Source organism: Haemorhous mexicanus, chromosome 1, assembly GCF_027477595.1.
Source record: "Haemorhous mexicanus isolate bHaeMex1 chromosome 1, bHaeMex1.pri, whole genome shotgun sequence".
NCBI classification, from domain to species: Eukaryota; Metazoa; Chordata; class Aves; order Passeriformes; family Fringillidae; genus Haemorhous; species Haemorhous mexicanus.
The window spans coordinates 16809261-16835786 of NC_082341.1; the positions used below are offsets into that span (position 1 = coordinate 16809261).

A 26526-nucleotide genomic window follows, 5' to 3' on the forward strand; every position below is an offset into this window, starting at 1 on the left:
TGAAATACAGACAACACTCAAGATTTTGTGATTTTCAATTCCAGGTTCAAGTCCCCATTTTTAACATTTTATACATTTAGTGACTATATGTCTAAAAAACAAACAGAAAAATTATTACCTGGTGTGCCTCTGGTCTGAAATGTCCACTGGAAGATTTCACATAGGTTACATTTAATTTCTTCATTTTTGGCTGGTGCTTGACATAGTAATTGTTTCTAACTGCTAGACATAAATCGATTAGAAGGAACATTGCCAAAAACTTTTCAAAATATTAAGTATATAATTCCAAACACAGTTGGTTTTGGTTTGGGCTTTTTTTTTAAGTTCCAAGAAAACTAATCTTAACAGAATCTGTCAACCAAAGTAAAATATAAACAGGACCATCTTGTCCAACTTCCATACTGGCAAGTCCTGTACAGAAGTTTTGGAAGTGAATTTTAGATTTCTTAGTCTGTTGTTCTTTATAACATAAGACAAACTCCCCTACACATAGTCTCTAGTAAGACAAATATTTTTTGTTTTGGAAAACATTGTTTTGTGATTTGAAGACTTTCAAAGATAATGAATCCAGTGTTGCACTCAACCAGTTCCTGATTTTTCAGGGTGTAGGGGATTTCTTCTGCTTTGATTTTCTGCATTACATCATTTATAGCTGTGGTTCCTTTACCATTCACTCTAGTGAATCCAGGACCTTTTCCTCTTTTTTCACTCGTATTAGCTTTTAAAAATATTTCCTTTAGCCACCATTTTCCCTTTGGGCTCTTTTATGTTCCAGGAGTAGTTGGCACATTTTAATCTGACCTACACCATAATTACATACGTTTACTTTTGCAGGGGCCAAGGAGTTTTGATAGGTGGTAACCTGCCCACGATTCATTTTATACCAAATATTTAACATATAAGTATGTACAAAACCAAAGTTTTTATTAAAGCTGTAAAATACAACTTTCATGAATTGGGAAATGTAAGAATTAAGGCTGCTGATTTAAATTAATTTCTGTCACATTTTTTTGCCAACGGGATTGGCAAACCTAAGCATACCTAAGTATGTCTTGATGCAAACAGTTAAAAACTGGCGAAAGTATAAAAAAAACCCCAAACCAGATTTTATAATGGGAAAATCTGAGAGAGTATTACTAGCTAATGGCAGTTTCTGCTACTCCTCTAATGAAAAAGAGAAACAAGAGGTTAGATTTGAGGTTGTCCTCTGGTCATTAGAAACAGTATATGGAAGGAAATACAGCAGCTAAAGTGGATAAGTTAGATATCTCCTGTAGTTGCTGACATTGATTTAAAACGCATTATTTTTGTCCAGCTAGGGACCCTGCCCCACAATTCTTGGTAGCCTGAATGTACACTGATGTGATGTACCTCAAGCACAGCTTCTCCTAGCAGATCTTCTGTATGAAGGCATGGGAACACAATAAAGTCTTCCAAAACTTGCTCTACAGCCACACAAGAGAAATCTTCTCTCATCATTTGCATGCTTTTCCCATTGCCATGGTATAGGGACCCTGAGGAAAAAGACAAGACTCCTTGTTAAGGTGCTTTGATCAGGAGAATTTCCGGGCAGCCTAGTGATCCGTGTTTACCTATAAATCTTCAAAGTAGAATGGAAAAATATCTGTCAAGGAGATTCTCTCTAACCAAGTATGAAACTAAGGATTCTGTGCTGTGCTTCTAATGCTCATGTGGTGTTACTGAATGAGTGCAGTCAGCAATTAGGGGAACAGAAGGTGACTCAAAGATTATTATTACTTTAGAAGGCTGAGACTTGTAGCACTGAACTAATGCTGACCAGCCAGTCTTGCCAAGTCTGAGATATTTTTATCATTGTGTAATCCAGCTATGAGTGCATCTCTTGGAAACACCGTTCTCTTGGCACGTTTTCTGTCAGAAGTTGCTGGTTCACTGAGAGTGAAACATTTCACAAAAGCTTATCTCAGTGAGCCTTCTAATGGAATACAGATAACTTTTGATAGTCCTCTGCAAGGTGGGTCAGCTGCCAATTTTCCATTCAGTCAGATCTACTCCTGTGTGATGGCCTCTCCCTTGTCTCAGGGATCCAGGAATACAAGGACATCCTGGTCTTCAGGGCTCCACTGCTCTTGGAAAAAATTGTTGCTTTTTGGAAATGCCTTGGATCCTTGTTTCCCAAATAACATTGTTAGCGGAATGTCCATTTCCTAGGAAATGTTTTAACAGTTTTCTTTCTAAATTGGGACAAATTAAAACTTCAAACTGGCAAGATTTCTCAGAAAATGCAAAGTCTGAGCTCTGACCAATTCAAAGTATTCATAGAACACTCCAGCTGTAAAATCCTAGATTATGTCAAGTCTGAGAGCCTGAAGGCAGATACAGCTCACTTGGAGGAAGCAGTTGCAACACAGAGCAAGTCTGCAGAGCTGTGCAAAGCCCTGTGAGCCAATGTGGAGCACATTGACACACTGATATGAGCAGCAGACTGTTTTGCAGAGAAACTACACTGGTGGAAACAATGAAATGCGATTAGTTTCAAGCTGTGGTGTATGCATTCTCCTGCTCAGTTTTAGTACAATTAAGAGCTACATTGTGAAAAGGATCTAGTCTTCTCTCAGCAAAAAGATTTTTAGAAGGCACAAAATAATAAACTTGTACTACCAGACCAGTTTGATCTGCTTTTTTTTATGAACGTTCACACAAATTATTTCAGGTGATTCCCTAAAATTGGATTGGTTGGATAACAGGTAATTCCCAAACTTACTTAGAAAAGGAGATTCTTCATTTGTTTGTAGCTACACTGCAGAACTGTTGCTGCTGCTTTTGTGCAGATGGCTATTGACAATACGTGTTATCTGAGATCTTTGGCATTGATCTTCTCACAGAGAATAGCTCTTCTTTTTTCCAGTTCTCAGCATCCATAGGCCAAGGTAACAACTTTTTCTTGGGTGCAACTTAACAGTAAAGTATGTCCCTTGAACTATACTGTTTCCCTTTTCTATTGTTTTCATGACACCCTGAAATCTTGTGGGGGAGGAGTTGTTTTAGTATTGTCATTTTTCAGTGGAGTTTCTACATCTTCTCCCTTTGGACAGCTGTGAGTTTCCATTTCTTTCCCCACACCAAATAGATGGTAAAGGTGTTACCTGTAAAGGGCTGACAGTCTGGACATCTAAGGGAGGTTGACTATCTTGTGAGATTGGATGCTAGTTCTTGGTGGAGGACATAGCACAGAGAAGTACTGCTTCAGTGACATGGCTCTGTGCTCTGCCCATCTAGTGGTTCAGTCATCTAAGGAATAGTTACAGGCAAATTAGTCATCACATATCATTGCATGCCATTTTGCATGACCTAAAATCATTCAAGGAAGGAAGGAATAAAAGTTTGAGGTCTATCCATTTTGTATTGCAAACTGTTTGTAATGGCTGTTTTAGGCAAAACTTGTCAATCCCTTGACATGCACTATTACCAGTTCAATTATTATTAGTTCATCTGTGCTTTGATTAGGAATCTGTTTACAATGTATGGAATGAACTTATTGAAACTCAACCTAGAAATAGGGGGCTGAAGCTTAGTGGACATTTAAAAGAATTTCTAAACAAGAAACTTAGCAGTTCTGAAAATACTGAAAACATCTTGGAATTTAAACTTGCTAATGTTCTGAAAAACAGTGAAGGATACAAGGCATTGAGAAAAATTGGAGTGTTTCAAATGCAGCCTGATAGCAAGTTAGATACATTCCGGCAGGATTTGTTTCTCCTTAGTTTCTTTTTCTTTCTTAGCTAATGTTCATGCAAAAATCCTATTAGCTTTAATAGCAAAACTCAAATCTACTCCCATGTTTTTCATATGGCATAAGTATTGATTTAACTATCAATCTTCTTTGGTAATCAACATTTACTAAAAATGACAGCAGTACTTGGAATTTTAGCCTAAAAATAGTCTTGTAAAAAATAAATAATTGAAAATAACCGGAAAAAAATTATTTATTTTGTTCTGGTTGGGTTTTAATTAGAGAAAAATGCGTATCTGGAAAGGTATGCACTGCAAGCAGTGCTGCTGGATGTAGTAGTTACTCAAATTGCTAAGCTAGGCATGTCTGTAAGACCTGCAGGATCAAATAATTTTTCAACATTACTATTGTAAAAGATTGTAAAAGGTGGGAAAATAATGTGGGGTCTAGATTTATGTACCCGGCAGAAATTTTTTCCAAAACTGCTGCATGGTTAAACTAGAAATTTAAGAAAAGTAAATCACATTGAGCAAATGTGTTATGTGTGACTGCTTTGGATGTTTTTTGTCATCCATATTGCAAAATATCATCCAATTCCAAACGTTATTTAAAAATGCTTAATGCAGATTGTCTGGACTTTTCAAAAAGATGGCTCATGCACAGAGTGCACGAGAAAGAACATTTCACTTCATTCAGCTGCCCCAACAAAGAAACAAGTAGAGAAAACGTGCCGCTGAGGTTTGGTCAAAGCCACTGTCCTTTAAGGACGCGGTGCAGCCTCCCGGGGTCTCTGTCCCCTCCGCGCCCGGTGCCGCAGCGCCAAAGGCGGCGAGCCCGAGCGGGAGCGGCGGGGGACATCGAGCGAGCCGAGCTCCGCGCCCGGCCCGGGGCGGCCAGGACGGGCCGGGACGGGATGGGGACGGCGACAGGGTGGGGGACAGGGCCGTGTCCGCCGGGCAGGCGCGGGGCCCTGCTGCCCTCTGCCGCCCCGGCCCGGCAGCGCCGCGGGCCCTCCGCCCCCGGGGGCTGCGCGGGCTGCGGGAGATGCGGGAGCTCCCGCAAGGGTCTCGCTGGCCTCGGTAAGATGGATCTCGAAAGCGGCAAAGCCCACCTCCCGCTGCCCGGGGAGCGATAGAGCTGCTGTGGCTACTTGAAGACGGGGCTAAGTAAATCTGGTTTGGGTTCTTTCTGGGTTTGTGTGCTGGTTTAGAGCAGCAGGGCTGTTTTGGAGCAATTACCCCACTCCTGCTTGCCTATCACATTCAATTCTGGCACTTGTAGTGGTTGCATTTCGGGAGAATCTAACAGGATATGCTCTTTTATGGGCAGACACCAAACAGGTACCAGTACCTGACCGGGGCTGTAGCTGTACATACCAGCTCTGAATGAATTTTAATTATTGCCAGGTCCGAAGAACACTCCTCAAACTGCAAATAGGGTAGATGTAGGAGCCCCTTACTTATTTCTTTGATCTGAGCCGCTCCTTTTGTGCCAGAAAGCACAGCCAATCTGAAAAATGCCATGAAAAGCAAAAGCATTCCTCCAAACAATCTTTCAAACTTGTGAAGTAGGGACTCTCCCTCCTTACCCAGTGCCCCCACAGGGAAGGAAAGCAAGAGTACAACAGGTACAGCTTTATGTGTATTTACAAACAAGTCACTGACTTAAGTTTGGATGTTCAGCAGGTTTGCTGGGTGATTCTGGTACCTATGCACCTACAGACTGTACCTACAAATAGTGTCATATAGCTGATATGCCCTGCACTAGACATCAGCAGAACATACTACTTTACATGTGTCACCCCCTCTATTTAGTTGATGCACAGCTTTTCAATCCTAAGGGATGGCATCCATGTGTTTATGCTACTTGTCAAACCAATGGCAGCATTTCTCACTGCTGCATTCTGTGTTACATGCACTTCCAAAGTCAAATGTGTGAATCAATCTTGTTGGCACTATCAAAAAGCATTTTTTTTTTCCAGAAAAAAAAAAATTGTTATTAAGGCTCAGGTTTGAAGGTAAATTCTATTCTTATTTTTCACATTGGTGTATAAAGAGCTTGAATTCAGGAGAGTTGCTCTTGATCTGTGTAGTGTCTGAGAACATCATGTCTCATGTCATTTCATGAATTATTAGCCTGAAGTTGTAGCCACTCTGGGAATCATCCCCAACTCTATAGCCTTTTTTATGGCATTTCTGAAGATGATCCAAAGATAAGTTTGTATCTTATGTAGGTTTATATGTACTGGCACAGATCCCCAAAATAATACAGCTGTGATAGCAATGTACTGGCTGCAAAAGCTATCAAGGAACTAGAGAAACACACAGGTATTCATTTAGAAGAAAAAAATTAGCTCATGCAGAGCTCCAGCTGGGCTGTGGATTCCCCAGAGGGACAAACTGTGGAAGTTTATCTCCATTTATTCTATGCCTTTTTATAGACCTACTGCAAGCCATAGGAAAACACATGCTCTCTCAGGAGCAGTTGACCCTGGAATTCTACTTCAGTTGAAGGTCAAGGCAAAGAGTCAAGGAGCTGTTGGGCATTTCATGTAGGATCTGGTCTGGAAGAGCTGACAGGTATCCCTGTCCTGGGCAGGTGTTCTGGAACCTGGCAGGTCACCAGCCCTGCAGAATTCAGCAGGGGCTACAACCCTTGTGTGTTGGAGCCTTTACTGCTGCTGCTGCACAGGGCATTTCAGTTTTGTCAAGCCAGGGTTTTCAACATAAGTAATGCTTGGTCAAAAAATGGTGAGCCAGTTTGTAAGTGATGTATTTGGTATGCTTTTCCAGGAGCAGGGGAAACAGTAAATTAATCAGCCTGAATTAAAAAAAAACCAAAAAACCAAAACAAACAAAAAAAACACCAACCAACCAACCAACCAACCAAACAACAAAAAAACCCCACCAAAAAAAAAAAAAAAAAAAAAAAAAACAACAAAGGAGATTCCCAAGAAGTTTCAAACAGCTCCTCTTTTCTGTACAGTGATCGCAAAAGGACTGTGTGAGAGCATTGCAAAGATACTCTGAAGAGGTTTTATATGTGTGTGAGCCCGTTGATGGAAGGAAGCTGAAGTTAATGAATCAATAAATGAAATTTTCTGTAATTCTTCTGCTCATAGCTATTGTATCTGTGTCGGCCGACTTCCCAAAGCGGCGTCGCAGTTAGTGCTGAGCTGGACACATACTTGGTGTCGCTTTCCCGCGACAGCATGTGGAAGAGATTAGATAAACGACAGCATGTGGAAGAGATTAGATAAACGAGGTGGCTCCTGCTGCGGGGAGTTATTCACGCCTCGGAGCACTTGAAAGGTATGCTGATCCTCACACCTCGGTGTGAGCGCTGCCAGAAGCGGCCCGGGGAAGCTGCTTTATCAGAAAGCAAACACACACGGGCATAGCCACATGGCTGCCCTGCTCAAATTCGGTCCTTCGCATCGGTTCTGCTGCGGCCCTCGGTAGCCTCCGAGAAAACGGCAGTTGGGTCGTGCTTATCTTCGATGGAGGTTCCTGACGATCGAAGTGCGAACCAAGAAATCCAAACTACCCGTAACTTTTTCAGCCGCGTGAAATTTTCTTTATTGAAAACTGCGTCGCGCGTGTACTTCACTCCTGTTGGGTTTGAGGTTTTGGTTGTTTGGCTTTTGGGGGTTTCCCCCCCTTTTTTTTTTTTTTTTTCTTTCTTTTTCCGGAGGCTCAGTAAAACCGCTCGAAACAAAAGCCAGCTTTTTAAGACATGTATGTCCCTCTCTGGGCGCCGCGGGATAACACAGCTAAGAAACGCCGGTGGGAAAGCCGGAGCCGGCGGGAGCCGCGGGGCAGCACCCGCCTCCGTCCCACCGCCGCCCGGGGCAGCGGCAGAGGCTGAAGCAGCGAAGGAGTTAAAGGGAGGCGCTTGGGAAATCTGATGCTAACGAAGCCCCAGGAATGTTGCACATTTCCATTCCCCTCCAGCTTTCGGAGGAGGTTGGTCCCCGCTGCGGACAGCCTCTCCGAGGAGCACGGCCCCGAGGCCGCACTTGCTTCGGGCGCCGCCCCGCACCTTCCCGCAGGTTACGCCGGGAGTCTCCGGGGAGGGACAGGACGGGGGTGAAAAGTTTTTTCCGATTTGGGATGATATGACGGTGCCTGCCCAACGGAGGGAGAGAGGGGTGTGGGGGGCGGGGTTCCGCGGCTCTGAGCACCCCGGGCTAGGACGGAGGGAGAGGGGCATCTCCTCTGACCCGCCGCGGCCTCTCTTCTCTTACAGGCGCGGCCAGAGATGCCGGGGAGACGGCTGTGGTGGGCGCGCTGCTGGCTCGGCGTCTGCCTCTCGCTGCTGGGCGCGGGGGGCGGCTCGGCCGAGCCCTGCCAAGGACCCCCGTGTGAGGGCGGCTCCGCGCCCCCGCCGCCCTGCCGCGGACCCCGCTGCGGCGGCCGGGCCGGGCGCCCGGCGCGCTCCTTTCTGCACGGCGCCGCGCCGTTGCGGCCGTCGCAGGGCAAGGCAGCGCCCGCCGCCCCGCTGCCCGTCTGCCCCGGCGGGGACTGCGCCGCCAATGCCACCCACCGCGACTGCCAGGGCCTGGAGTGCCGCCTGCTGCCGCCCCGCCTGCGCCCGCGGCCCCGCGGCCCGGCCTGCGCCGCCCCCGCCGAGGGCTGCCCCGAGCCCGCCCTGCTGCGCGCCGCCGACAGAGCCGCCCAGTTCGCGGGGGACGACTTTGCCCACGCCGCTCCCGAGCGAGGCGGCGGCGCCCCGGGGGTGCAGCTTACCTGCGACGTCAAGCCAGGTGCGGGGCGGCATGAGGGACCCGGGGCGGGAGGGCACACCCCACAGCACCTCCGCCCTGCTGTGGCACGTCGGGCTCCTGCAGCCCGCGGAGGCTCAGTGCGGTCACGGAGAGCCGCAGCCGCAGGGTGCTGGGTCTCCTCGGGCCGGGCAGGTGTCTGCTGGGCCAAGGGGCTCCAGCACCTCTGAGAGCCCGGATGCAGGAGCACCTGAGCGACTGCACCAGAGCTCCTTGTTTTGGGATAATTAGGAGGAAAATCCGGCGCTGCTCTTCGCATCATGTGTCGGAATTGCTGCCGTGGCTCCTCTCTCTGCTCCCCTTCATCTCCCCTCCTTAAACAGTTGCACCTAGGAGGCCTATATCTGAGTAAACGTAGCAGAATCTTTTATTAGTGCAGTTTTTAAACAAGTTTGAATCTCTCTATTCGCAGTCTGGTACTTCTGGTATTCTTTATTTATAGCAATATCATAAAAGGCTTCATGGGGTGCGTTCCATACCCAGACTGGGGCCATTGGTGAGAAACCTGCTGTTGATGCCAAACTGTCTAGCTGTAATAGCCAGGGGGAAAAAATGGTAAAGGGTCTCTTGCAGTGCATTGTTCAGAACACTTGTCTGTCCATTGACAAGCAGAGCCCTGGTGAATTCGATATCCCTGTAGGAAGCCAGGTCCATCTGTGGTTATACTCATGGGTTACTGGAAGGTGTCTCTAATGGTCAGGGATTTGTGGATTTACTGACATGAAGAGCACCAATAGATCTTTAATAACCACAAAACAGTTTCGATTCTGGTTTAATTCCTTGTCTGAAAGATAGCAAATATGTTAGGAAGGGTGATTTATTTCCCATTGATGTTAAAAGCTAATGAAAAGCATGAAGAAGGTCATTTAAGCTTTGTCACATTTGCGTGGCAAATGAGTGCCATGGCTGCTTCAGACACCAGAGCACATGCTAAGCCTACAAGTTACCAAGATCTACCAAGTGAAGTGACATCTCCTCCAAAGGAAGCTTCTGCATTTGGTGACTCCAGGCTCAGGACTGACATTTAAGCTCCCCTGTGCATAATGCAGTGACACTGTCTACCCTCATCTTGCCTGAAACTGTTCCCAGATGTCTTGGAGAACCTCTGTATGCTCAGTGACCAAAGGTGGACAGAAAAGAAGTCAGTATGGTTAACCTTTCTTTTCTCTGCTTCTGTGCATATTCTTCTTTGTACCGTCACCATGAATGCCTCTGTTTTTCCGAAGAACCCAGGATATTTTCATTTTCTTTGTCCATACCAAAGTCCTTCTCTGAGTTAATCAAGCCTTGGCAAATAGCAAGAACATTCTGCTTGTACAGAAAAGAGTAATACTTTGGATGGTGCTGGAAACAGATATGTTGTTCATGTCTTACAAAGATCATTCAGCTCAGCATAACCTCTTTCTCCAAACATTATCTTATTCTTTGGCTGTCTCTGGTCAGTCTGTGCTGCCCAGTCTGCAACACCATCAGCAGTTACAGCTAACATGGTGAGTTACATGCACCTGTCATCTCCGGGGCCTTAGGCTTGGGTGCTTTGTCCCCTCTCATGTGGGTCAGAGGAGTTAAAGCTAAAGGGTCAGAGGTGAAGATGTTTGGAGACTCGGAGTTCGCTCTTTCAATTTTATGCTCTTTACAGGCCTGATGCTGGAGACTTGGAGGAAGAGAAGTGTGGTTAGAAGTTGCCCTTAGCAAAATCCTTGAATACATGAAGAATGGCTTATGGGCAGCAGTGATCATGGATTTGTGCATTCATCTTCCTGTGGCAGAGAAAAGTGTCCTATATATTGGAGAGAAAGCAGTGTACACTGAACACACAGCAACCAAACCTCTGATAACACACAATGCTTTATGTGAGTTTTCAGATGAGGACCACTGCACCCTCAGAAATTCTCCTCTTGTATTGCTATTTCCTTGTGCCTGCTGCTGCAGTTGGTGTGAATGAGTTGCTGTAGACATGCTTTTGTCCAGACTGGACAGAGAACATATATACATGTTTTGCCCATTCCGAAGACAGAACCCAACCCAGACCTTCATAAGGCAGCTTTCTCTCCTAGGAGTGGAAGAACAGCATACTGAATTTATCAACATCTAGCAGAAATTCTATGTATTTGGCATCAGGAACAAAAAATAAGGCATGCTGGCTGTCTTTGGTTTCCTTCAAGGCAGTGTGTAGGCAAGCATCCAGCATTCTCCTCTGCTTGTGACCTCTAACATTCTCTGTGTTTCCCTGAGACCTTTTGAACATAGGTCAGGGGGTTTCCTACAGTAGTGCAGAGGAATCTCCTTTGGCAGCTGGAGTCAAATCTTGCAAATGAGCGCGGTTTGTATAGCAATTCCAGCATGGCTTGTCTGCTGAAACAAACAGAACAAATAATGTGATAATCAGATCTCTCACTGGCAGAAATGCACTGACAATTGTCTGGGGAGAGCTGCAACTCAAACAGGTGGAATGTCCATGACAATGGGGAATTCCTTCCACTTTGTAGATAAGATATTAGGAAGCAATTCTTTACTGTGAGGGTGGTGAGGCACTGAACAGGTTGTCCAGAGAGGTCATGGATGCCCCACTTCTGGAAGTGTTCAGGGCCAGGTTGGATGGTGCTCTGAGCAACCTGGTCTAGTGCAGGGCGTCCCTTCCTGTGGCAGGGCATTGGAACTGGACGAGCTCTAAGTCCATCTTCATTGGAAGATGAACTCTGCCAACTCAAGCCATTATTCAGTGATTCTAGAGACAGGTCAGTGACTGTTCTGTCTTTCTGTGTTTTTAGAGGAATGTTTCTGTCAAGGTACCATTTCAGCACATCATTAATCCCAGCTGAATGGGATGTTTCTTTGCCGTTGACCTTTCCTCAGACAGCAGGGGAGCTGGAATATACTGCCTAAGTGACCCAAGGGCCATTTTTCTCCCTGCATTAATTCACTATGCACAGGTGGAGACCAGGTGGCCCACCCCAGTCTATGTCTGCCAGCTTTGTGACAGTGCCTGAGTAGATTTGCAGTGATTCTTTGGTAATTAAAATATCCCTGCTCTAGTTAACCTGCTGGAAAAATCTGTGTTTTGGTGAACCGAGTAGTCTGTTCAGCCTGTTAAAAAGCCCCATTCACATGAGGTGCAGTCTACTCAGATGCTTGCTGAAGACCATGCCTGATGCCAGTCCTCCAGTGTACAGGGCAGTACCAGGGGCTCAAGCTGATTCCCAGCATAGTGTCCATGTCTGCAGGCTCATGTGCATGATGCAGGTGCCTGTCACAGCCAGCACAGCCCATCTGTGGGGTTACACAGACCTGCTGTCTGGAAGACTCCTGCAAGCTGCAGCTGAACCACCACTTATTTTGGCCAGGTGAAGATGCTGGAGTGCAGGCTTGTAGTCCCATTTCACATCAGATGAGCCCATTGTCCCTGCTGTTTCTCGGCAGCACCATGAGTGCGCCTTACTTCAGAGGAAAGACTGGCATCCCAAAAGAAGGAATGCACAGAAACTGGGTTTTTTCTTATCCTGGTCTTTTTTTTCTCCAGTATACTGCAAACTACACTAATATTTAAGTTAATGCTGAAAAATAGAAATTAATGTGTGCCTTATGCTGTGAGTAAAACTAACCAAACAGCAAAATATTTTGGGAACTGTAAACAAGAACTGGATATGGTCCTTGTTCATTGTGTCATCCTTCATGTTCTGTGCTTATAAGAATAAAAATCAGTCCTGGTTAAGAACAGTTGAGTGATTATATGGATTGAGGATTCTCTCTGGCAGTGTCCAGCAGCAGATCTGTAGAAAGTACAACACAATATTTTCATAGATAATTTTCCCAGCTCCAATAGTTTTGTTGCTTAGATTTCCTGAATCTGATCGATGCCTATCTTTAAGCCCCAAATTGTTTTTATTTTTGAAGTTTTAGTGTGTGTGTAACTTCTGCCTTCATTTAATGTCCTTTAATCCTTGTATTGGAAGAAAGACAGAAGAGTCTTTCCACATTTACTTGCTCTAGGATACCTGTAATATAGCACAGTTGTTTGGTTTCTTTTTCTTCCCCCGATCCAGAAAAGTCTTATCTACTTTCTCATATTGCAGCAGTATCATATGTTAGATTTTCCTTGCTGCCGTTTTTGTGAACTTATGAGTTCTTCTATACTCCTTCTTGAGATGGGGAACCAGGACTGTATTCTGTATTCAGATGCTCTATTGATTAATGTAATGTCATAATGATATATTATGTTCTATGTTCTTCTTTTAATTAGTCCCAGCATTTTATTTGCCTTTCTGACCTCTGTTGGGCACTGAACTGATGATTACGTGGCTCTGTAGCCCAACATCTCTATCTAGATATATTATTTCAAGACCATTTTCAAGGAGTAATAATAATCTAAAAGTATGACATTTGATCTAAAAAAACTTGGGTTTTTTTTTTTCAGCGAGAACCTCAATTCACTTTTTTCTCCTCTGAACTTTTTTGTAATTTTATTGCTGCTGCTCAGTATCACAGACTCCTTTTGTAGCTCTTTGCAATTGACCCTTACTTTTACTACCCTTAATAGCTTAGTATTCATAGCAAGTTTTATCACTTCATTTTATCACTTCTACAGCTAAAATTGGCCATTTACTCTTTACTGTGTTTGAACGTGTACATAGGAATGATTAATCTGTTATTGATGTGGTGATTAATTTATACCCTGAAGCAGGGGCAAATGATGATTTCATGAGCTGCTTATGAAGTGGAAAACCTTGTGGTTCCATGAAGGGACTACAAGGGTAGTAAAGGAAACTGACCTTATAATGATGACTTGAATTTAGTGAGACCTTTCATTAATTTGCTAAAATTTGAATGCCTTATAAGAGATCATACCACAAGCTTGGACAATAATAGATCATTTGTATTTCAGGAGAAAATGAAGTTCCATCTGAAGATGCCCTAATACTACAACTGCACCTTGTGAAAGGGCACGAGAAATTCACTGACATGCTAAAAAGCCAACAGCAGATCATTGTTGATTTGCAGCAAAAACTTGCTGAACAGCAGCACGTGTTGGTTAGCCAGCAACGGGAGATTCTTGAACAGCAAAGAAAAATGTATGAGCAGATGGATCTGATCAAAGTCCAGTATGGCATGCTTTTTGATACAGTGAAACAAATGTCATTTCAGAGTTTGCAAGAAGATATTCAAAATTATTTTGAAAGTCATCTTCATGGACTTCAGAACCAGGTCAGAAATCATCTCCAGAAGTCATACTCTGGGCACAAAGTAGAAGTGGATGCTAAAGTGATTAACGTTGGGGAGTCTTTGCTGGACTGTGGCCTTTGTGAAAGTGACGAATTTTGCAATTTCCAAAAGACGCCTTCACAATGTGAAAAGTGCACATTGTGTCCTGCTGGTTTTTTCCAAATGGCCGAGTGTTCTGTGAACTCTGATCGGATTTGCCAGGTGAAACATAATTCTGTGTCTTTCAGTTACTGCTTATGATGCATTGTGTTGGACATCTTGGGATAACATTCTGGAAATAGCTACTTGGAGAGCTAGAGAAATTCAGTTTGAATCTTGTGTTTTACTGAATGGGTCTATGCCAGAAGGTTTTTTTGTGTGTTTCTCTTTAGCATTCAGTGTTCTAAATGAGGCACTGCTTAGTGCCTGTTGGCTGTGACACTTTCCCAAACATGACAGCTGGCAGGACTTTGATTCTTTTCATTGTGATAGGAAAAGACATCCTAAAACATTTAGACTTACAAATGCTAAATTTGTTTATTTAATTCTATTACAGTCTACAGGAGCTTCTTGACATCTCTGAAAAGCACAGGAAAGCTTTATTAAGCAAAAATCAGACATTTCTTTCAAAGTTTGGAAACAGAAGTTGTCAGTTAGAGCAAATGTAAGAGCTACTTCCTTCTTAAACATAACATACAAATACACAAATATAGAACATGGATACTTGTCTTGTTAAATATATTTTATTATAAGATACGTTTTACTATACAACACAAAACTAGCATGCAAGCAAAACAAGATGGTTCTTTGTTTGCTTTCTGTCATTTAGAAGTCCTAAGATAAATGGGCTAATTGATGTTTAAAGCAGTATCTTGTTTGCTAAGTGTTGCCTCCAGTTCTTAGCTCAGTGTGAGCCTGACCAGCTGGACCAGATGCTGAGAACCTGAATGTGTCTGTCCAGTTCCCTCTCTGCTAGCCTCAATTTTCTTTAATGCTAGCATTTAAAGGCAAATGTAGGCTGTTTTTCTTTCCCCTCTGCCTGCTGTAGGGTGAAAGGAGGGCTCGCTGACAGGGAATATTACTTTCTAATTTACTTTTCATGTGCATTTTGGTTAGCAGCTTCCTCCCAGATGAAATGTCCTTAAAAGCCTTTCACTGTCTCAGTTGTTGCAATGTCCTTAAGATCAATTGATTGATGCCCCACTCTTGGGGATGTGCATCATAACAAGAGTCACATGTGCAACCTCTCTGTTCAGCTCATCTGCACACTGCTTGCTCTCTGTGGCATCACACAGTGGTTTTGGATATCTGATTAGTACAGGTAACAAATCTAAATCAAAATTGTCCTGCTCTAACATGCTTATGGGATCAACCTGTTCTCTATCCCCTCATACACCTTTTATGGACAGATGGCTGCCACAGAGCCTGAAACACCTGTTTCAAATTTAAGTTGTCATGTTAAACTGTTTCAGTATGATTCTTGTGATTTACAGGACAGAGATGAGTGCATTGAATCTCCAAGCATTTGTGGTGAGAGGATAAAATGCCTGAATACTCCAGGTAAGTTATATTCACTGATAATTAAAGAATGAGGATAATTAGATCTTCAGGAACAGGCCAAAGAAATAGATAAGCACTCAGGCTTGTGTGTGAGTGAGTAGTGACATGCACAGCTTGCTGGAATCAAAGGGGTTAAAAAATACTAATCTGTAATTTGATAGCAGTTCTTGTGGACAATGGGCTATTTAGGACATTAATATCCTTTGGAAGTATTGGATGGTCCCTTTTGCCTTATTTTCCTTGGGGTTTATATGCTTTGTTTTTAATTTTCTCTTATGACCTGACTTCCTTCTTGTTTATGCTGGTGCAAATAGGGACCAAATCAAAGGTATTACTCCTGTTGGAGAAAAATAGTTGTCATTTTCCTTCTGGTGCACTGGGGTAGATACCTTATTTGATCTAATGAAGACCTTATAAGACCTCCCTCCATTAATCTTATTCTCCTTAGCAACAATATTGTCAAATACTGGGGAAAGATAAACAGTTTCTATTATTTGGGGACACTTTGGGGGAGTTTTTCAGACATTAAATAAGAAATCTGTCTGGTGTTTTGCACTGCAGACTTCATTATTTCGTTACATTCTCATGGCAGTCAGACACAAAAGAGCAAAATTAATAGACATACTGAGCAAATTTTATCCAGGTGCTAAGTTTCTTTATATTGGTCTAATTTTTGGTCATCCAGAAAACCTTGAAAGGAGCTCTGTGAATTAACAGAGCATTTCACCCAGTTGTGACCTGTTCCTGAGGTCTCACAGTCAAATAACCCAGGAAGGGCTTCATTTGATGCTATGTTTTTCCTCCCCTAGGCTTCTAGACTTGTAAGAAGGGGTGGCCTCTTTGAGGGGCAAGGGCTGTTTTCAGCTGATTGTGAGTGGTTTTGTGCCTTTTTTCACCCAGTCACTGGTGGAGAAAAATGTGGGAGTCTAGGAAAGGATTAAAAGAGGGTGTGGGTTTTCTTCCTTTGCTCTTACTTCCTCTGGACAGGAGCTGTGTTGGTTTGGATGGTGTTACTACAAACACTACAGCAAACTGGAAATGACTTGAGGAAGAGAGCACTTAGTGTCGCCTGGTATGGTAAATGCTGCACCTGAGGTACCATCATTCTTACAAAAGAAGAGGCAAGACATTTTTGGAGAGTGTTAGAGGTGGACAGTTGGAGGCAAGACAGTTTAGAGCACAAAATTTAAGTCAGAGCATTGGAAGGGTGTAAGGTGTCTTGTCTTTACTGAGACATTGGGTTTGCTCCCATTTGTGTTTTGTTGGAAGCAAGCCCACAGGGCCTCAGCCCTAGGAAAGGAGAGCCCCCAATGTGGTAGCAATTTGGTGTTGCTCTGTGCCTTGGGAGAGGGAAGGCTGTAATGAATTTATTCAGTGGGTTCCGTGGAGGGGAACCAGACCAAAAAAGGGTCTGTACAACTGCCAGAGGAACACAAGTGAGGGCAGAGCACTGCCAAGAAACAGATGGGTAGTGGTGGTGTGTCAGACCACAGAAAGGCAGTAGCAATGTATTTGGAAGGAAAGGAATCTTCCCTCTCTTCCTCTTCTCCCAGTTTTAATGGTGGTGTGTAGATATGTGAAAGCAAGTTATTACCCATCACCTGCACAGGAATTGGTGTCCTGTCAATGTTGTTCCCATCTGTCATGGAAGAGAGTGTTTGTATTATTTTTTGTTAGAGGTGACTTTCAGCCTGTCTGTTCATGGTAGCTCATTATCTTACACAAGTGTAATTAATGTGTCAAAAGAAAGGCTGAAACTGAATGTCTGTTTTGGGTAAAGAAGGGGATGTGATGTGACATAGGGATGTGATGTGATGTGACATATGAGTTCCAGATGTTGAATGTGGTTTCTCAAGCTGCACGCAAAGGTTGTTGCATCTGTAGCAACTCTTGTTCAATGTGCAGTGTGAGGAGAGACAGAGCAAATAACAGAAAAGAACCATGTAACTAGGAGCCTCTCTTTCTTCACTCTTCCACTTCCCTCTACATCGTACCTTCTTCCCCTGCTGCTTTTTTTCACTTCTGTGTGGGACGAGAATTGTTGATTTATTTGATCAAGTCATTGGTTGTTCAATAACAGTTAGGGATATGTAATCAGTGAAAACAGGGTTTGGTGCACCATTTCCTTCTTAGACAACCATGGGAAAGTAGTCAGATTGTTTAGCCCAACAAATAGAATCAGCCAAATGCACTCTCCCAGGAATGTCATGCAAAATAAAGAGGACTTACTGTAAGACTTACTGTAGAACTTACTGTGGGATGCAGGGGGAAGAGGAATGAAAACCTTGACAGATAGTCCTGATTTGTAATGGACCATATTGATATGTGATGATCCAAATTTGGCATAGAGTGTTTAAAAAGAGAAGGATTCCCATACTTAATCTGAATTGTAATCTTTGCATCAGGCAGTTGTGAGTAGCAGCAGTAGAAAAATACACACATAGCTTACTATAATTGCCTTGCAATTGCCTGGCTTCTGTCAGTGCAGAGGGCTGGGGAATGTGCTGCAGAAAGACTCAATTTCATAAAGCCAGGTTGAGTACAGCTGGACTGCTCACTGTGAAACCAGGTGCAGTGGGGGGCAGAGCAAGGAGCCAGGAAGAGGTGGCAGAGGTTGTAAAGTGATAAAGAGCAGTAGGAAGCAGTCCCAGCATGCTGCTGTGCTGGTTTCTGACGCTTGGCTATCATTTGCTGCTGGACCTCTTCTGGGCAAAGGGTCGGGTGCTGATCTTGCAACTGTGGCCACAGCAAGGAGCAGGTTGTGTGCTGCTTTGAAGTCACCTATTTGAAGTAAAGCCAGGGGGAACACCTGCTGCAGTTCTAACCAATAAAAGACTAGGCAGTAAATTAGTGCATATAGCCATCACAAGTATTTGTGAAACATGATATTAGTAAACACTCAAATGCACACTAAAATATTTTTAAGAAACTAGCAGCATAAAAAGTGTTCCTAGGCACTACTGAAGATTTTCTGTGCCGTGTGAACCAGCTGTATGTGTGTACTTAGTTCATCCAGTATTTCTCAGTGATGGTGGAGCTACTGATATGAGAAGCAGAAGTGGTTAAGAAATGTCATGTTCTCATTTCAATGGGAAAGATGGTCTGGGACTTTTTTCTGTACTCCCTCTAGAATGTTTTTAGTTGGAAAAAATGTAACCTTGTTTATTTGGCTTTTGTTTCTCATAAGAAAACAAGACACTTTCAGAGAGGAACAAAGTGTTAAGTTTCTCTTGACTTTTTTTCAGATGGAAAAAAAATCTTACTGTTCTGCAGTGAACTCTTGATAAAATGGTACCTGATCTTAGAAGGAATATTCTCACATCATAAATTGTACAGTCCTACATATCAGTGTTAGTGGAGAATCACCACTTAAGTGAATGAAGTGTAAATAGACAAAGTGATATGAGGGTGAATATATGAAGCCTGTATAAATTAACACAGTGTCTGGTGTTCTCTGTTGAATAATGCAGTATCAGAAGTGAATTCTAGCCAACATTCTGACCTCCCCTGTGGGCCTGGTTCGTGTGTACTTGCAGGTTGCAGCAAGTGTGGTGAGCTTGTCTGTCTACATCAGCAGCAGTTACCATAGCCAGCCCCACCCTGGGCTAGCAAGGGAGAATCCATTGTTGGGATCCATGCAAATGCTTGTAGTCCCAGTCTTAGAGCAAATCCCAGCCAAGGTCCAGGAAGTTTCCACCTAAAGAATAATGCAAGTGTATGACATAGCATCTAGGTACTAAAGCATATTTAAGAAGATCTATTAGGAAGATGATTATTGAGTTTTGATCATGGTGGTAAAAAAGCATAAATGACTGCATTAGTGATTAAGTTTGGAGGCACAAACTGCAGGTGGTTATTCTTTAGGATGCCTCAGATCTTGTGTGTTGATTTAGATCCTGAAATCTCCATGTACAAAGGTTTTGGGTTCTGGTTGCTCCAGGTGGAAGCACTGACAGCTGGTGGTGCTCTTGGAAAATTGCCACAGAAAATTACAGGCTGTTTTTAAAACCTGTTTTTTTGGTGTGCATTCTTTGATCCACTGAGGTCATGGTGTACCATTTAACGGCATGAAATTGCTTTATGTCAAACAAAGTAATTTCAAACAGCACATATATATTCTCCTCACTGTTTGCAGCAGAGCTTTACTTTAGCTTGATCACAACCACTGGGGTCCTGTGTCTTAGGGCAGTGGTTTTCCACTTTTTAAATGCATGGGCTGCTGCATAATGATTTTAAGCCTGCTGGTTACAGTTTTGGTTTTCCTATTTGTCCCTTGCAGATTTTTTAAAAAACTGGATATGGAGTCAATGCCAGGGGTCCTTGTCCCTTGGGTTGCAAAGCACTGCTTTAGCAATCACAGAAACAGCAGGGCTACCCCTGTAGCATGGCTGGGCAGGCAGTGCACATTTCTCCCTGTGGAGGGGAACTCGCCATTAGTTGAAAGGAGCTGCTCAGTCTACCAGTCATCCTGCCTTTTACATCGGGAAGGAAGACACTGTCTTTGGAGCAGTATCATTGTATCATATCCTGATATGTTACAGGATTTGGTTAGAATTGCCCCTATGTAGCTTCTTTTTCACTCCAAACCATTGTGCTTGGCTTGGACAAGGTGAGTTATGGCTAATATTTCCTCTGTAATCTGTTAAGGTTCCTTTAATAGCATAACTTGATCTAACATCATAACTGTCTTCTGTTTTCTCATTTATGATTAGATACATATCAAAGATGCTTGATATGTGAAGCTGTAGAGTTCTTATTTTTTGTATTTTAAAGGTATGACAATAAAAATAGTCAATTTCCTGTAAACAGGTGGTTTCCGGTGCCTTGGAATTGCTGAGAAGGATGCAGCTTTGGGAATGTGTGGAGAGGAGTATTTCTTTAATAAGGAAATGCAGGAGTGCCAAGCATGTTTAAAGTGTGAAGATGGAATGGTGGCTGTGCCTTGTTCCACTGTCAGTGACACGGTTTGCTCAGCAGCCAGTGAAAACAAGCTCTCAGAGTCTTGGGCTGCAAACGTCGTTCTACCCTCTGTAAAGTCTGGCATCTCTCAGGTCTACTCTGGCTTGAACTTGAAGATAAAAGGAAAGCTCCCCTGTGATATCCTGTCCACTGAAGAGAGCAGCCTGGTATTCAGGCAACATGGTCTGTTGTGGACTGACCTAAATTTTGCAGTAAAGCACAACTGCAGGAACTTTTTGCAGCTTTCCTTAAAGCTTAATGGCAGCGAGGAAGACTATGAACTGAGTGGTGTTCGGATCGAGCAGCCAGAAGGAAAGTATTTCCAGAGCACTAGTTTAAGCAGTGCTGCTGAAGTGGAGCCCAGCCAAACTCTTTCTGTGTATTTGAGGAGCCCTAATCAATTCTGCAATCAAAGCAAAGATTTAAATATTTATGATCTTAATACCCCACTCAGTTTGTTTTGGTTGTCCCATGACACAGGTGCTGTGGCACTCAGTGCACAGATGTCAACAGCCATGCATTATCAAACCAACTATCGACCTACCTTTAAAATAATTTCTGTTTCTGACCCTTATATGCTAAGTTTATCTCATGATGGTAGAGCTATAAAGTTCACTGAAACTGGTGTTGTCAAATTTGTGTTTCATCAAGCATTGTATTCCATGGGTCATACGTGTGTCCGAGAGGGCTTCTCCTTGATTTCTTATATCAATAGGAATGGTACCAACAGAGAATTAATGAATGTATTTAAATCTGGGGTCAATTACAGGGACACATCGATATCTGCTTCTGGGGCCACAAAGGTTGGTGCTGGAGATCTGGTTAGCTTTGAAATACTTTCTCCTGCGCAGTGTAATGTTCGGTATTTTGGAGATAGTTCTGGAATAAGTATGTTCAGCCTCATCTGGATCCCTTCAGCAGTTTCTAGTGCCATATCAGCCACAGTTTCTGTTACAGGTCTCCCTACTGGAGCAGTGAGAAACAAACTACTGGATTTCACCCAGGTCTCATCCAGTGAGAAACAGATACAGCTGGTTTCTTCTGGACAGCTTGCTCAGAAGTATTTTATTTTCACTGAAGAGGGAGTTGCCAGCATTGCATTTAACCTAAAGCTAATCCATTCGTGCAATGTGCTCAAAGTGACTCTCAATCAGCTGACCATGGATCACATGCAACCCACAGCAGTTGCTCAGCAGATTGGAGGTCAGATGCCAGAGGGAAGCATATGGACCAGTGTGTCCCTCCGTGCATCTTTTGAAGTACATAATGGAACATTGATGTCAGTTTCTCTTGACTGTGTGCGTGGAAGGATCAACCAGATCACTCATGAACATGGAACCAGCATATCTATTTTATGGATTTCATCTTAATTTCTGCCCAGTGAAGTTAGCTTGGAATTGGGGTTTCAATTTTATTTGGATTCTGCTATGATTCTATACATATTTGACACTATACCATGTTGACTTGAGCAGGTCATCCCACAAAATGCTCTCAATTTTAGGAATATTTAAATATAATCCTAACTGAATGATAACTATTTAAAGAAAACAAGAGCTTTCAGTCAAGATTTTAATTCTGTTACCATCTTCAGACCGGGGAATGTGGAATTCAGATCAAATTTTCTTATTTTAATTTAAAAAATTGATTATTTCTGGACCACAAAAAATTGCAGCTGAGGGTAAATAGCATTTAGTACCGTAACTGAAAGTAGCACAGCCAAATAATTGAAACCTGCTTTAATTTTTTTCATGCAACAGGCTAATTAAAAGACTAAATGTACTTAGGGGCTAATTTGTCTACATCTTACAAAATGTTGTGCTTTCCATAAATTGAGGGAACATGCCTCAAACAGGTGATAATGTGGCAACACTGGAGTACACATTCTTAATATTGTAGAAAGGGACTGGGTCAAAAATAGAATATTATTTTTACAACAAAAACAGTGGAACTAATGACTGCTCTAATTTCATTTGGAAGTAATCTGCATTTAAGTAAATTAGGAAGGCTTTTCTCTGTTTTCAGTTTTGCCAGTGAAGAGTTGCAGAATGAGAAGGAAGGAAGTCTCTTCTAACAAGGAAGAGTACATAGGCAAAAAGAAACAAATATTAAAAGAATGTCTTGAAAATTAGACTTCTGAAAATTAAGCAAATTTTTATTCCATTAGTTTTAAGCAGCAAAATATTTTTCTGATTAAACCCCCCCATTATTCACAAGTCTATTAATTTTATCAAACAGGTACTTACATTTAAAAGGCTTTTTTTTTTTGTCAAATCGGTCAGTTAATTCGACAAAATGGTGTCTTCATTGACACTAATTTTTATCTTCTTCCAACTCTTCCATCAAACTAATTCTTAGTTTTTCTAAACTATATAGACTGTTTTATCCCATTTTCTTCTTTCTCCTCTACAAATGCTTTTTCACTCTCCTTTCTCATTTCTTTTTGTTAGGAGTAAATGGCATGCCTTGTCACATCTCTTTCCAACTTTCTTTCAGCATTCCTACAGAAGGATACATGTTTGTGTCACAGATGTGACTACAGAAGAGGGACATAAGCAATGCACTTGCAGGCTGCCTTAAATTAACCCTACTAAAAAGAAATATTATGCACTATATAACTTTAATGTGTTTGCCTGAGTATGTATAGCTAAAATATATGTAGATTGCTGTGTTTAATCTGTTTTGGGGTTTGTTACACTGTTTTTGCTGTATAATGTCCTCCTATAATTTTCTGTAATAGAATGAACACAAGTGCAAGACTTCTATCTGGTCATTGGTTTAACTTCTGACATTATAACTGTGCCTTAACATCTGAAGTTATCTTTCCATCATCGTTTTTTTCTTCAAGAATATGCTCAAGGGTTCAGGCTTTTGACAAACTGCTCTCCTGCTCCAAATAGAGAACAGTAGTTTTTCTTGCTTTCAGCTGCAAAATCTAAGCAGCCTGTCAGAGGACACCTCCCTGGGCATTGTGTTGCAGCTGCTGTAAGTACACAAAGCAGTAATCCTGGTGTCCCCAAAGTCTGTCAGTGACAGAGATCTCAGTGCCTGTGTGTAGCCAGCGTCTCATCCGTTCTTGTAAGGTCATAAGGAGGGATGAATTAAAACTGCTGTTGAAGGTGTTCAGCATTTGCACAATACTGTTATCATTACAGAGGACATTTTGTAGTGGTAGAGAAGGACTTCTGCAATGAAAAGCATCTGTATCTGTTGTGTGCAGAAGAGCTGTGTTACCTGGGAGCAGAGCAGTTTTTCTGGGAACGTCACTCTTGGAATCTGCTGAGACTGAACAAAAATGAAATGGCGCAGGAGTAAAAAGTTCTTCTGACATTCTGCTTTCTGTACAAGGGTGCATGTGATGTAGGAGTAGCAGAGGGCACACCTGGGTATTTTTATGGTAAGAATTGAGGGAGAGACAATGTTAGAGAAAGGTAGAAATTATAGGCTTATATTTTTGTTTTAGAAAAAGTTAAGGAAACCACTTCCTCACAAACAGAGCCCCTTATTAGCCTTTGCTGGTTTTTGCTGTGCAGTTCTGTGTCACTCACCAGAATGACAGCTTAAGACTCATTCTAGATTTAAACCTGTGCAGCAGAGATCAGAATCTGGTGTTTGAAATAATCTGGTACATCTTTAGCAAAGTGCAAATGTTACTTGAATATAATAAACATTTGTCTATATGTGGCATATAGCAAATTGAATGGAATGATTTGTATGAGTATGCTTTATTTGAGTGAGATTGTGAGATTAGTGGAGTTAAATGGGGAAGAGAATGATGCTACAGTCCTGTATTATGCATGCTGGTGCTATTTGTGTTTAAATGCACTATTATACAGAAGGTACAAGGAAGGTACAAGTGAACATTATTACAACTGAAAGATGTTCCAGAGAATAAATTCTTCAATATAATAAAACTTTTTGGAGGGTTCTGTGGGGAGTGCCCATAATTTCTCTTTAATTCAGAGTAAGTTTTTAGATGCACAGTGGCAGAAACACAGTAGTTTGCATCCATCTGGTCATGATAATGCATCTAATAATGTTTTACTCATGTCATCTGAGATGAGGCACTCAGAGAGTGGAAGGAAAGTCTTATCCAATATGTATTATTAACTGCAATGTGCAGCAAGATAGCTTTATTTCAAGCAAGAGAAGGCTGATCATTGAGCCTCTTTTGAATCTCACCCTTTCAAAAAAAGAAAAACCTGAATCTGTCATTGAGGGCACTCACTGGCCTTGGTTATAGCAACAGGAATTTGAGTATGTTGGAATCAGTATAGATTTATGGTAGCGTAATTAATGGCATAGTATATAGCCTTTGCATCTCTGAAAATGATATATATTGCCTCATACCATGCAACATTAAGTGGTGCTCTATGTCCTGAATAAGATAGAGTTCAAGAGGAATCGATGCACAATGAATGCTAATCTTATGGCACTTATCCCATTGCTGTAATAAATTGCATGTTTTATTGACAGGTATCTTAATAATTATATTTACAAATTTAGAATTTTTTTATTATTTTTCCATATTTTTTCCTACTAATAGTACAGTATAATACTGTGAAGTCCGGAATTCATTTAAAAACGTTTATTTTGCATCTTTTGATACCACATTCATGAATATGGTTAAAATAGATGGAGACAGGGTCTTCAATCTTTTCTGCCAGAGAGTGTTCCCAAAGGAAGGATTCACAAAGTAACAGAATAAGTATGAGGCTGGTAGATTCTACTTGTACAGAATTAGTTTAAGTTAATACATACAGGAAAGCAGGTGGTTATTTTACTGTGTTATGAATATAATGGACAACTTGTTGTTATAGAAAACTTGACCATTATGGGAGGAAATTAATTTAGGTTGTATAGTGTTGCTTATACAAAAAAAAAAAAGGTTAGGCTTAGAAACCTGCATTGATTTATATTGGGAAACATTTTGGAAGTTTGGAGGTTTTACCTGAATATATTTATTACCTATGCAAATTTTTTATGCTTTCTGTCAAGTCAAAGCTAGGCAGAATATGTGAAGTCTATTTTAATATTGTGGATATTCCTCTGTTCTGTGGTCTCTGCAGATTGCAGTACACTGTGAAAATGTACTATTTTCTAGTGGTGCTTTTTAAAAAAATTTTCTACTTTGAAATATTACCTTGTTTTAAAAATCCTGTTTAGACACTTTCCTCTGTTAATATTATATTGTAGTATGTTTTAAGAGAACCTCACTGAGATAAATAAAATTATAAAACTTCACTGGTATTGTTCTATTTTGAGGAAGACTAATGGTGGCTCTTGTGTTTTTTACTGCTGACTCTCCTGGGGTCAGCATTTCACAGATGTTGTCTGAGTTAGTCGCCTGTGCCTGCTGAAGTGGCACTAAACAGGATCAGTAACAGTGGACATTTCTAGAAATCTCCTTGCCTTCTGTTCCCGTGGTTGAAACAGCAAGAAAGATGAAAATTGTCATAAGAGCAGTGCAGTTTATCCTGGTCATGGCTAGTGCCCCACTAACACAGAAAAGAAACAAATTTGTCCTGCCTTGGTGTTTCATAGGCTCTCTGATACATGTGAAAGCTTTTGTGGTGTTGAGGGGTGGGTCCAGATCAGACTGCTGCAGTAGCACAGCTGTGCTTCTGTCAGGGCCTGGCCAAGTTAAATCTCATGTGTTCTCAGTAGAAACTTTACAAGTGTTTTAGATTGTACATCTGTTTCTTCTTTCTGGGGATGCTGTTGTTTATTGGATGTGAGTGGAAAGAGAGGTGCTGTCAAAAAGGGATTGCAGACATCATTAACATACTCTAAATTACCCAAAGATAACATTCAGAGGAAGGAGAAAAGAAGTATTTGTGAAATACTTGTGTTGAAAATAGGACCATCCTCCTCTAGGCTGGATCAAAACTGCCTCTTCTCTGCTCTCCTTCAGCAGCTGACACTGTTTAAGCCCTTTCCCTAACAGCCCAAACCATCTTGATGTTTGTCTGCTCCCCACAGTGGCTCTCTCAGGGTCACCTTATATTTCTCTTCAGGGGCCTGATGTTCCCTTGTGCCACATCCACATGTGCAGGTCTAGAAGCACACTGTGCCACTGAGCCTGGTGCCCATTCCTCTGCACGGAGGGGTTGCCTCCTCCAAAGATATTAACTGTGCTAGTGGCAGTGCTGCTTTTGCTGTGCTGCCTGACAGAAATAAGTAGTGAGTGGGCCCCAAAACAGCTGAGTTGCCCATCTGCTGGACCTCAGCATCTCCCTGCCTGTACCTGTCTTTCACTGTCTGGTTCTGGTTGTATGAAAGCCAAATAACTGTAAAAGAGGGATCCAAGAAACTC

At 42.2% G+C, this 26526-nt stretch overlaps 1 protein-coding gene across 1 annotated transcript; it reads left to right on the forward strand.

The window, feature by feature from the left end:
- Nucleotides 1-7972: 7972 nt before the first annotated feature.
- On the forward strand, nucleotides 7973-25454 carry LOC132339374 (uncharacterized). The gene is made up of 4 exons (XM_059869605.1): nucleotides 7973-8477; nucleotides 13378-13916; nucleotides 15188-15254; nucleotides 20064-25454. The coding sequence occupies exons 1-4, from the start codon at nucleotides 7973-7975 to the stop codon at nucleotides 21581-21583; spliced, it is 2631 nt and encodes an 876-aa protein (XP_059725588.1). The 3' UTR covers nucleotides 21584-25454.
- The last annotated feature ends 1072 nt before the right edge of the window (nucleotides 25455-26526 follow it).

Bases quoted from the DNA above. Each gene is read 5' to 3' on its own strand.
- LOC132339374 (XM_059869605.1), top strand. From the start codon at position 7,973: ATGCCGGGGAGACGGCTGTGGTGGGCGCGCTGCTGGCTCGGCGTCTGC. The intron at 13,917-15,187 runs GTGAAACATAAT...TGTGATTTACAG, and splicing joins ACTCTGATCGGATTTGCCAG to GACAGAGATGAGTGCATTGA. The intron at 15,255-20,063 runs GTAAGTTATATT...TCCTGTAAACAG, and splicing joins AAAATGCCTGAATACTCCAG to GTGGTTTCCGGTGCCTTGGA.